The 12,039-nt window shown below is 38.9% G+C and overlaps 1 protein-coding gene across 2 annotated transcripts; it reads right to left on the minus strand.

Moving 5' to 3' along the window:
* Nucleotides 1–408: 408 nt before the first annotated feature.
* Nucleotides 409–5,637, minus strand: KRT10 (keratin 10). Of its 2 annotated transcripts, none has more exons than XM_027518377.1 (8): nt 4,190–5,637; nt 3,309–3,391; nt 2,798–2,954; nt 2,553–2,714; nt 2,338–2,463; nt 1,812–2,029; nt 1,202–1,459; nt 409–781 (listed from the first exon to the last, which is right to left on the minus strand). In XM_027518377.1, the coding sequence occupies exons 1-8, from the start codon at nt 4,838–4,840 to the stop codon at nt 775–777; spliced, it is 1,662 nt and encodes a 553-aa protein (XP_027374178.1). In that variant the 5' UTR covers nt 4,841–5,637; the 3' UTR covers nt 409–774. The 2 variants fall into 2 exon arrangements, with proteins under 2 accessions (XP_027374178.1, XP_027374177.1); XM_027518376.1 differs by having other exon boundaries at nt 1,182–1,459; nt 4,190–5,635.
* Between the last annotated feature and the right edge of the window lie 6,402 nt (nt 5,638–12,039).

Genomic DNA, 12,039 nt, shown 5'->3' on the forward strand with positions numbered 1-12,039 from the left:
CTGTGTAGCAATGGGGCAGAAGCAATATAGTAATGAGAAGAAAATGTTAATAAGAACAGCTAAATGTGAGAAGGCAAGTGATCAGAAAATGTGAAATGTCCAATTAATTTAATCTTTGGGGTATTGAGATTTTTCATAGTTTCTAGGACTTAATTCAAAGCCAGAGAACTGGGAGCTGTCAACATACTTTGTATCTTAAAGAAAGAGTAACTGGTGACTCATGGACTTTTTCCTCAGTGAGATTATTAACATTGGTCCAACATACCCATAAGATTAAAAAATGGATACAGAGAAATCCTAATCATAATTTGTCTTCAAAATTTCTGGATAAATCAATCTTCAAATGATACTTTACTAATCTTTAATGTTGAAAATTGTCTAATTCAAATAAAGACAATTCTGACCAAATAGTGCATCAGTAAGAAAGTTTATTGAAATTCATTAGTAAATGAGAATAGAAAGTTTTTCTTTTTTTCCAAAAAGTAAAGAATACTTTTTGGTAAAGTGAAAAGGAGAAATACAGAAACCACAAAACACCGTTTAGACACCTTATGATCAAGGAGTGGACCTATTTCCATAGGCCATTAAGACTGAAGTGTTTGCTTGGAGATTTTTTTTCATGCATCTATGCATAATGGCCTGTGTGAGGGGAGACTCTTTCCTCTTAATGCGGCTTAATAGTAGTGTTTCTTGGTTTCCGATTCAACCATAGATGAAAGGACTCTACCATCAGGTGCCAACTCCTCAATAATTGTCTTGATCACTCTGGTTTTGTTAGTATCTGTAAGATAATTACAATAAAAACAATAGAATTTAGACTACAGTTTGTTGGGTCTTTACTAAATAACGAGCAAAATAGCTAAATCAAAGATATTTACTACCCAAAATATCTATATCAAAATATCTAAATGCAAAAAAAAAAAAAAAATACACCAAAGTGAAAAAAGGAAAACTTCTTTACAGTTACTTTAAAAAACACCAAAGCTACAGCATTTTAGACAATATCGTTTTCCCCTCAAGACTGGAGTCAACAACTATAGTAGGTTAAAAAAAGCAAAGATTTTATAAGATTTTAATTTTTAAAATAATTCTAAAAAAAAAAAGTTACAGAACTTAAAAAAACAAAACCAAAAAACAGCAACCAAAAAACCCATCAAAAAGTTAAAACTAATTCTGATTACCCCAGCTAGTTTCTGCTGACCTTGGTCCCTTAGATGAGGACTCTCCAACGGACCCTGTAGTGGTGGATTTGTGGCCTCCGCTGGAGCTTCCGCCGCCGTGGCCACCGCCACTGGAGCTTCCGCCGCCGTAGCTGCCGCCGGAACTACCGCCGTGGCCGCCGCCGCTGGAGCTTCCGCCGCCGTAGCCGCCGCTGGAGCTTCCGCCGCCGTAGCCGCCGCCGCCGCCGCCGGAACTTCCGCCATAGCCGCGCCCGCCGCCGTAGGAGCCGCCGCCGGAACTTGGAGAGTAAACGTTACTTCCCGTTAGCTCTAACGTGTGAAGCTGTGAGTCTATTTCCAGGTTATTGTTACCTTATAACCTAGGCAAAACGTGTTTTGAGGAAAATCACCCCTGCCGATTATGAACCCGTTCTTTTAAAACAATTATATATGCACCCAAGCCTAAGAATCTTTCTTGGGTCATATTCGTTGGGACATTGAGGCTGATTGCATACGCCTTCTTGTGTACTTGGTCTCCTCTCTTTCCACTTTCTCCCATCCTCTGACATCCTTGAGTTTTGGGAAAAGCCTTGCGGCTTGGAACACCAAATAAAAGCAACTGGGACGATTTAAACATTTTCTGTAATTTACCTTCCCTCTCCTTCTAGCAGGCTGCGGTAGGTTTGAATTTCATTCTCCAGTCGGATCTTAATATCCAGGAGTTGTTGGTACTCGGCATTCTGGCACTCAGTCTCAGCTCGAATCTGTTGCAGTTGTTCTTCCAGAGAGGAGATCTGGGACTGAATCTGAGAGAGCTGCACACAATAGCGACCTTCTGTCTCTGCCAAGGAGGCTTCCAGGGATTGTTTCTGAAGAGGAAAGAATATATTGTAACCTAACTACTTCATTGTTCACTTAAGTACAGTGAGGCTTGTTTAATAATTTCATGAGAAGAATAAAGAAAACGAACAGATTTGTGTTTTATGTTTAATAATATTTCAATTTCAGCATATTTCGATCAATGCCAATAATACTTTTCTCCCATTAACAAAAAGCTTCAATTTTATTTCTACTTCTTTACCCTCGACTCTGCATTTTCTTTTATATTGCCTATTCTTATGTGAGGATGAAACGCATGATAAAATGATGTTATTTCTCCAGAGAATTATTTACTTACTAGGGCTAGTTGGGACTGTAGCTCAATCTCCAGGCCTTGAATAGTGCGTCTCAACTCAGTAATCTCAGATTTATGGCTCGATACTTGTTCAAGGTTACTGTTGATTTCCGTAGTGAGTTCCTTGCTCTAGAATATTAAAAACAGGGATCTGATGAGAAAAATCTGAACTAATAACCAAACCACCATTGACTTTGCTACAAAAGAAGATGAACTACCTTTTCATTGAACCAGGCTTCGGCGTCTCTGCGATTTTTCTCGGCAAGTTGTTCATATTGGCTTCTCATGTTATTCAGAAGTTCAGTGAGATCAACACCTGGGGCAGCATTCATTTCCACATTCACATCACCAGTGGATACATTTTGAAGGTCTCTCATTTCCTGTTTGAGGAACAGAAATATTTAATGACTGCTTCATGACCCCGAGTCCCTTTTTGGCTGGGGGAAGTATAACTTCATGTCACCTCTTCGTGGTTCTTCTTCAGGTAGGCCAGCTCCTCGGTCAAGCTCTCGATCTGCATCTCCAGGTCGGTCTTGGTCAAGGTCAGCTCGTCCAGCACCCTGCGCAGGCCATTGATGTCGGCCTCCACGCTCTGGCGCAGGGTTACCTCATTTTCATACCTGAAACAAGATACAAATACTGGGTATAACTTATATCAGGGAGGTATTCCTGGGTAGGGACTGTTTAGAAACCAAGTAAAGAGTTGACTTCATATCTTGGCAACATTTATCATACTCTGATTCACATAGGGATATTAGTGGTTTAATGCAAAGAAACTTAGCATTTACTTTAAAGTGCATCTTCTTATAATATTGCCTAAAACGTAATACTGAGGTTGAAAATTTCTCTTGACAGCTCCAGTATAGTTTAAATTTGAATGAATTCAGGAAAATGTAAATGCTCTTGTGGGCATACATTGTTAAAAACATCTCATATTTATTGTGACAGTATTGTACCACATTTGCTTAGCTTACTTCAGCCTGAAGTCATCGGCTGCCAGCCTGGCATTATCAACCTGAATCAGGATATTGGCATTGTCTGTTGTCAGGTTGAAGATCTGGAAGGAGAGACCAAGAAATAAGATACAGACACAGCTTTTATAGTGGCAAAGATGAACTACATTTCTGTGGTGTTCTATTACTAAGTCTTGGGGAATTTTTATTTTAAATCTGACAATCCAGTCTTACCTATATACTTAAGATTGAGTCGTTTGTTCTCTTGAAGTTTCCATACTTTTCTATTTCTATATCCTCCCTTTCTGAAAACCAACTGGAGTTATGTAGCTGTGTTCCTGCATTCATGTCCTGCACTTACACCTGTGTAATTTCTGTGTATTTCAGCTAACTTTTGACTGCCTTGTACCTGTATTTGGTTTAACTTGTTTTAAATATATATTCTAAGTGAATATAAACTGCACACAGTGCAATTCAAAAATTCCCTCAAGGCAAGCAATACTCCATTTTCATATTGGAAAATTCATGTTTCTTACAGCGTCATTAGTGAGTATTTGTTGTTATCAGTCTGAATAATATTTTCTGATTCATTGAATAATTCTTTCAGTTCCTGTGTTTGTACATTTTCTAATGTATTTTAACTGTGGACACTTACACTCATTAAAACATAAAAAATTCTTAGTAATCCCCCCATCCTGTAAGATACACAACACACATGTTGGATGAAGATTGCAATGACTGTACCCTCACAGCTGTTTACCTTTGAAGAGACTGGATTGCTCATGGAAGCAAGAAAGTAATGTAGTCAAACACAGTGAACATTGTAGTTGATTAAAATATTATCTATCAGAATTACATGCACAAAAAGAGGCTTAAAGTTGCATTTAAAAAATGCCCCTTACCTGATTTTTAAGATCATCAATGGTTTGGTAGTATTTGCTGTAATCACGAGGCTCTCGCTGTCTTGAATTGCCATACTTTTCATACCACTCCTTGATTTTGACTTCTAGCTCATAGTTTGATTCTTCCAGAGCCCGAACTTTGTCCAAGTAGGAAGCCAGGCGATCATTGAGATTCTGCATGGTTATTTTTTCATTTCCAGAGATAAGGCCACCATCTCCAAATCCACCACCCAAACCACCTCCAAAGCTGCCGCCTCCGAAGCTGCCCCCTCCGAAGCCACCTCCTCCATAGCCCCCTCCAAAGCTGCCTCCATAGCTCCCACCGAAGCTACTTCCATAGCCCCCACCAAAGCCACTGCCTAATCCTCCTCCATAGATACTTGATGAGCCCCCAAAGCAGCCTCCAGCAGAGCTCCCACGGCTAAAAGAGCCACCACTGAACCCCCCTGAGCTATATCCTCCACCAAGAGAGCCTTTGCTGCTCGAAATTCTGAGGGATGATCCTCCTCCTCCTCCACCTCCACTGCGGGAGGAAGAGTATTGCTTGCTTGAGCTGTATCGAACAGACATGGTGATGCTGTTTAGCTCAGGGAGTGCCTGGTACCAAGGACAGTGACAGGCCTTTATATACTGAGAGGGTGTATCCCACATGTGTTAGAGTTTTGCTTACTTGCTTGGTTTTCTTTTTGCCAAATTTGCATCTTTGGCTTATGATTGCATAAATTATCTTAAGTAATCACCAGCCCCAATATGTTTGGTTTTGAATTAGCCTTAAGAACGAATAGGTTTGCTATGTTGAAATTGAAAATGGGTGTTGGTCATATGAGCATTTGTTTCATTAAACTTTTTCACCTTTTTAGGAACCTTGAGCAACTTGAAATCCATTTTTCCTTTTTTCCTCAGCACTAATTTGGTTTGTACAGAATGTTCGCAAAGTTTAGAAAAAGAATTTTAAATCACAAAATCATAGTTAATGCTTTTCAAATTCATGTTTTAAACAGTTTTAATTAATTAGAACAGCATAAATTCAGATAGAATCATGCCATGATAGGACTGTAGAGTAAACTGCAAGCAACCAAAATGAAAATAAAAAACATGTTAAATGATTTGTGTTCAAAAGTTACCACATATAAATAAAGACATAAAAATACAACTTAAGAAATGCATGTGTGTGAATGTTTATAGAAAATCTTTGGAGAATGAAAGTACATTGATATTTTGTCTAGGAAATTGGAAATGTGTAATGGTTTAGGAATCTTCTAATTTAATGGTGCTATTCTTTTTAACATTTAAAGAAATCTAACATCAGGAAGTTATCCTGGATTTTTTTTTTAATTTTTAAATTCATTGTAATGAAGGCTTATATGAAGACCACATTGCAGAAATTCTTAGCACAAGATATGAACTAATCTCCAGTATTTTGTTTACTCTAAGTTTGGCCAATAGAAAAGGAAGTGATTATGAGTAAAAATTTTCTTACAAGAATATACCAGATTAGAAAATGATACTTGCTTCAAAATTATGAACTGGTCTGTGAACTTGTGTTTGAAAGCTAGATTCTCTTTCTCAAAAAAAATTTTTTCCTTGGATTTACTGTGTGTAGAATTTTATATAATTATTTAATAAAGTATTGAATTGGGACTTTTAACACATGATAGCTCATGGGCTTCCCTGATAGCTCAGTTGGTAAAAGAATCTGCCTGCAATGCAGGAGACCCCAGTTTGATTCCTGGGTCGGGAAGATTCCCCTGGAGAAGGGATAGGCTACCAATCCCAGTATTCTTGGGCTTCCCTTGTGACTCAGCTAGTAAAGAATCCGCCTGCAATGCAGGAGACCTGGGTTCGATCCCTGGGTTGGGAAGATGCCCTGTGGAAAGGAACAGCTACCCACTCCAGTATTCTGGCCTGGAGAATTTAATGGACTGTACAGTCCTTGGAGTCACGAAGAGTTGGACACGACTGAACGACTTTCACTTTCACTTTTCACTTTAACACATGATATAAAATTATTTTTTTATCTATAGGATATGGCATTGCTATTCAAAAATATATTCACATATATATTTCTGTATATATTCACACACAGTTTACAGTTATACAGTGCTATTTGTGATGCTGTCATTTTATTACTCAAACTGCTGAGATAGGGAGGGTATTGTCTCTATTTTATAGAAGAGGAAGTTGAAGCTGAGAGCGGTTATGATTTTGCCTAAAGAGATAAAATAGGTGGATAAATGAAGTTAGAAAATTGGTCTGATGCCTGGCTTTTGGCTCTTCCTGCATTATCAATGTGTGTCTGTATTCTCTGTTCTGGTGGATTTGGTCAGAGAACTGAATGCCTCTTTTTCTTCCCATAAACTTCTCCACATGGGAAGCAACAAAACAAAAAGTACTTGGAAACACGAATATGTTGAAAGGGTAGGGTGTTTGGCACACACTTCCATTACTAATTGCTTTCTCAAATTACACTTAAAGTTGCACACTCCAGTTTATGAAAACTATAGAATTAGCTTCTGCAGGGAAAGGCAATATGGCTGGGAGTGTGAATGAGGTGTTGACTGTGAGAGTGGAGGTTACTACCCAACAATTGAGGCTTCTCCGACTTGTTACCACATGCAAGTGGGGCAGAGTTAAAAGAAAAAATGAAACTCAGCTGTGGGAATTGATTCTTGCTGAAGATAACATGTAGTAAAGGAAGGTTATGATAAGCCAGACTGGAAAAAAAACATTCCAACAAGTTCAGAGACGATGCTGAAGACCTGATATTAATGAAATTAATTTAGAAAGAATAAAGAGATTTTGCCAAATTTTACCTGTAATTATATTTTGGGAGTTGATCTTGCTAGTTTTGCTTTAGTGTTAACCTTTTTTTTTTTTTTTAAACTTTACATAATTGTATTAGTTTTGCCAAATATCAAAATGAATCTGCCACAGGTATACATGTGTTCCCCATCCTGAACCCTCCTCCCTCCTCCCTCCCCATACCATCCCTCTGGGTCGTCCCAGTGCACTAGCCCCAAGCATCCAGTATCGTGTATCGAACCTGGACTGGCAACTCGTTTCTTACATGATATTTTACATGTTTCAATGTCATTCTCCCAAATCTTCCCACCCTCTCCCTCTCTCACAGAGTCCATAAGACTGTTCTATACATCAGTGTTTCTTTTGCTGTCTCGTACACTGGGTTATTGTTACCATCTTTCTAAATTCCATATATATGCGTTAGTATACTGTATTTATGTTTTTCCTTCTGGCTTACTTCACTCTGTATAATAGGCTCCAGTTTCATCCACCTCATTAGAACTGATTCAAATGTATTCTTTAAAAAAAAAAAAAAACTCTGGTGGAAAAATATAAGCATCTCAATCTAATTTCAGTTAACAGGTAGTATGAAGAGCTCTGTTGCTATCACATTAAATCACAGAATTTGTAGAAGGCTTCCTAAAATATGGGAAAAAGTACAAATACAGACACTCTTCTAATACTGACTGCAGCATTTAAGCCAACTTTAATGTTATTATCAAAGACTCCTTATTGACTTGTGTACTCTAGAAATTGGTTTCAACAAATGTGTGGTCATTTGTTGAAACCAGCTTTTGGCATGTGCAAAAATTACAGAGGTGCCATGTGATAATCCTGCAGCTAAATTGGATGGAAAACGCACTATGGTCAGCTCTAGTGTTGGCCCTGTTTACACCTGATTGCCATAATCCACTGTAATTGTAATTTCATTATTCTCAATTTTTGTTGTATCTCTATGTAAGGCACGTTGAGAAATGTTTAAACGATAGGAACGTAAATGAGATTCATCTCCTACCCTTACAGATCTTACCAATTGTTACAATCTAGTCATAGAGACAAAAATGTGCACTATAAGTCCTTTGTAAATGGTAAATGAAGTGGGAGGGAGGAGTTAATATTTCCTGAACATTTACTGTGTTCTAGGTAGTTTACTCAAGGCTATGGTTTTTCCTGTCATCATGTATGGATGGGAGAGTTGGACTGTGAAGAAAGCTGAGCGCCAAAGAATTGATGCTTTTGAACTGTGGTGTTGGAGAAGACTCTTGAGAGTTCCTTGGACTGCAAGGAGATCCAACCAGTCCATTCTGAAGGAGATCAGCCCTGGGATTTCTTTGGACGGAATGATGCTAAAGCTGAAACTCCAGTGCTTTGGCCACCTCACTCGAAGAATTGACTCATTGTAAAAGACTCTGTTGCTGGGAGAGATTGGGGGCAGGAGGAGAAGGGGACGACAGAGAATGAGATGGCTGGATGGCATCACTAACTCAATGGACGTGAGTCTGAGTGAACTCCAGGAGTTGGTGATGGACAGTGAGGCCTAGCATACTGCGATTCATGGGTCACAAAGAGTTGGACACGACTGAGCGACTGAACTGAACTGAACTGAACTGAGGTAGTTTACTCTTCTTTAATCCTCCCCCACATTCTCCAGATGGATATTATTTGTCTCATTTTATAGCTGAAGAAATGAAGCTTTAGAAAGCTTCAGGGATCTGCCAAGAGTAAGACAGCTGGTTTCTGCTACAACTTGCCTAAGTGGTTTCAAAGATGATACTGGGTTCATGACACTGAACTGCCTGCCACCTTAAGACTGATGAGCAAGGAGTCTGATTGAATGGGGTCACCTGACTAAGTGGAATTTAAGTTGAGTCTCCGGAAGGATGGGTAGGAGTTTTCCTTATATGCAGCAGCAGAGAGGACTGTTCTGGGCTGGGGAGTGGGGACTGTGAAATGCCAAGCAGGTGGAGACCAGTTTGGCTGAAACAGATTTGTCCATAGTCATTGATTTCTCTTACAGATTTTATTCAGCATCTGCAGTATTATTCCCTGGGGCTACATAGGTGACTCAGACAGTTCCTGCCCCTCAGTGAGTGTACTTGGAGAGGCAAACAAACATACCCATGAATCAGAATTAGGGTAATCTGGGCTACAGTTGAGGCATGGACAGGGTGTTGAGGGAGTTCAGAGAAGGGAGTCTGACAGTGGCGTGTGTGTGTGTGTGTGTGTGTGTGTGTGTGTGTGTGTGTGTGTGATGTGTGAGGGCACAGTGAAAGACTAGTGAGATCAAGTTTTGAGGAGAAGACCAACTTAGATTAAAACTCGTGAATTTAAAATAATACTGTGAAAATGTCTTTTAACACTTAGAGTCATAGGACTACAGTTCAGGAGAGAGATTAGAGGAGCAGATTTCAGGATAGTGAGGACCCCAAGGGAAGGAATTTAGAGAAATGAGCAGAGGGTCCAAGTCTGAACTTTTTTGGAGACAACCACTTGAGGGGCTGGTGAAAAGCTAGAGAATAGTATTGAGAAGAGTGATGCCTAGGATCTGGGAAAGCAGGGAGAAGGATCATGGAAGTCAAGGGGGAAAAGAACCCAGGTAAAGTGGAGTGGTCTCTAAAGGAAGATCAAGGAGAAAGGGAATTGAAGAAAGATCATTGGTCATTTAGAAGCTGTTGGCACCCTTTCAGAGGGCAGATTGAGTAGAGTAGTGGTGGGACAGTCCAATGTGTATATTGGAGTTGATGGTTTTGCTTTTAGTATTTTATTTATCAGTTTCTTCTCAATTGCTTCTGAGTTTTGAGTCATGATTAGAATGGATGTAGCTCTTATTCTCATTGGGTTAATTTATCTGTGGCTCTTGAAATGTGTTGTTGATTTAGCTTTGTTATCAGCTTGACTCATCTCACTGTTGGGGTTTGGATCACTTTTCTATTTCTTTCTTATTTTGCCTCCAGTAAAGTTCTCTTTTGAATAATTTTTTCTAACTGAAAGTTCTATTTGCACATTTCTTCTCTGATTAATTGAGATGTAATAAATCATTTAGTGGCAGAAAGACAAAACTGATAATGCAAGTTATGTCTCAAGATGGCAAGGTTGATAAGCTAAATGTTTAGAATTTTTAATTTATCATGTAAAGTTTGAGAATAAGACATTCTTTGCTTGAATGTTCTGTGACTGTGCAAACTGCTGAAATGCGCCTTTGTGATTATGACCTATGGAGTCAACACCAAGTGGAAAGCTGTACAAGTGTTTGATGGATTTGGTACTCTTCTCCCGGATAGCTGAATAATTAGGACAATCAAGATATTGGTAAAGCCCATGTCTTGTCATTGGAAAACCTCTAATACTCAGGGCTCTGAAATCTGGAGAGACTCCCGTATTACACAGTTTTTCTAAAACTTCCAAGGCTACAGTATGATGGAGACTGTCAAAATATGGAAGTAGCATGAAGGCTTTTCAGTGTAGTGTAGCGGTGTGGTTAGATGGGTGGGCGTTGGCATCAGACTGCTTGGGTAACAATGCATCCACTTACTGTGTGACTGTATTTCAGTTTTCTCAGTTCCAATGTGGCATCATACTTGTGATTATCCTATAGAGGTGTAAGTGGGAATTAAATGAATTAATATAAAGCATTTAGAACAGTGCCTGGCGTTTCCTTCTGGAGAAGGAAATGGCAACCCACTCCAGTATTCTTGCTTGGAGACTACCATGGACAGTGGGCGGGCTACAGTCCATAGGATCCCAAAGAGTCGGACAAGACTGAAGCGATTTAGCATGCGTGCATGCTGGCCTTTATAGAATAAGTGCTTTAAAAAGGTTTTTCTGTTACTGTTATTACTGTTACTATGATTAGAACCTAACCCACAGTTGGTCAGTAAAATATGAGTGGATGGAAGCTGGATTAAAGGTTGAAATACAGCTAGTGAGGAGGAGAAAATGGCTTGGGTTGGGGAATGGTCCAGCAGGGTAAAGGTGTTCTATTTGTTCTGTTTGATAACTTTGTGACGAACCATGCTGTTTTTCCCTGAATAACACATGCTCTCATTTTTAACTTTATTCTTTTCTTTATCTCCGACATCCACCAAGTTACCAATTTTGTCACTTTTTCTTTTGTCCCATCTGATATATTTGTTTCTTTTTGTCTAGTCCCACCACAGCTGTCCTAATCCAGAATTTCATCACTTCTGTCATCAATTACATCACCAACTTCTGAAGTGGTTTTCTTGGCTCGGTGCCATGTCACCTAAGATCTGTTCTAGTCATGGCTGCAAGATGACTGTTCTTGAAAAATACTGTCATCATTTCATCCACACGCATAATAAGTACCTAAGGATTTCTCTTATTAGTAGATTGTGTCTTTTTGGTAGCCTTGCCCTATTCTGTCTGTCCAACCTCATTCTTCCCGCAGTGAGTGAAGGTAGTAGAGTGGAAAAATTGTTGCATCTTCTTGTAAAGTAATTATTAAATATGTGGCCTTGGGCAAAACACTCAGCCTTTAAAAATGAGCCTGTGTGTCATTTTACTACCCTATAAAATATGGGTAATAATAATAGTAAATACTAAAATATGTATATTTTAGTACTACTAACAATAGGCCTTATTCAAATCAAGTCCAAACTCCTCTCCTTCATGAGGCTTCTCACCATTAGTCTAGCCATGGCTGTCTCTTTCTTTTCATTTCCTGTGTGTACAACCTAGTAGTTTATAGTATGATATAATTATTATTGTTCCCAATGAGTTAAGACATGAAAGCTCCTTTAGAGAAGGGAGGGTACCTTTTTCTCTTGCTGCACCTAGTAGATACTTAATGTTTTCTGAATGTTTTCCTATCATCTCGGAGCCTTTTCCCGTTTTCTTTTCTTTGCCTTTATTTTGGTCTCAAAACTCTTCTCTCCTATGTTTTCGCAATGTACAAGTTTAAAATTTAAATAAAGGCTAGTTGAAGACAACTAATTTGATTTTTCTTTAAAGCCAGTTGTAATAATTTTCAGATATGAGAATGTTGTGTAAGAACAATAAGAAATCTAAGATTCTGCATAGGAATTTTT

The sequence above is a fragment of the Bos indicus x Bos taurus genome, chromosome 19, assembly GCF_003369695.1.
Source record: "Bos indicus x Bos taurus breed Angus x Brahman F1 hybrid chromosome 19, Bos_hybrid_MaternalHap_v2.0, whole genome shotgun sequence".
In the NCBI taxonomy this organism is placed as follows: Eukaryota; Metazoa; Chordata; class Mammalia; order Artiodactyla; family Bovidae; genus Bos; species Bos indicus x Bos taurus.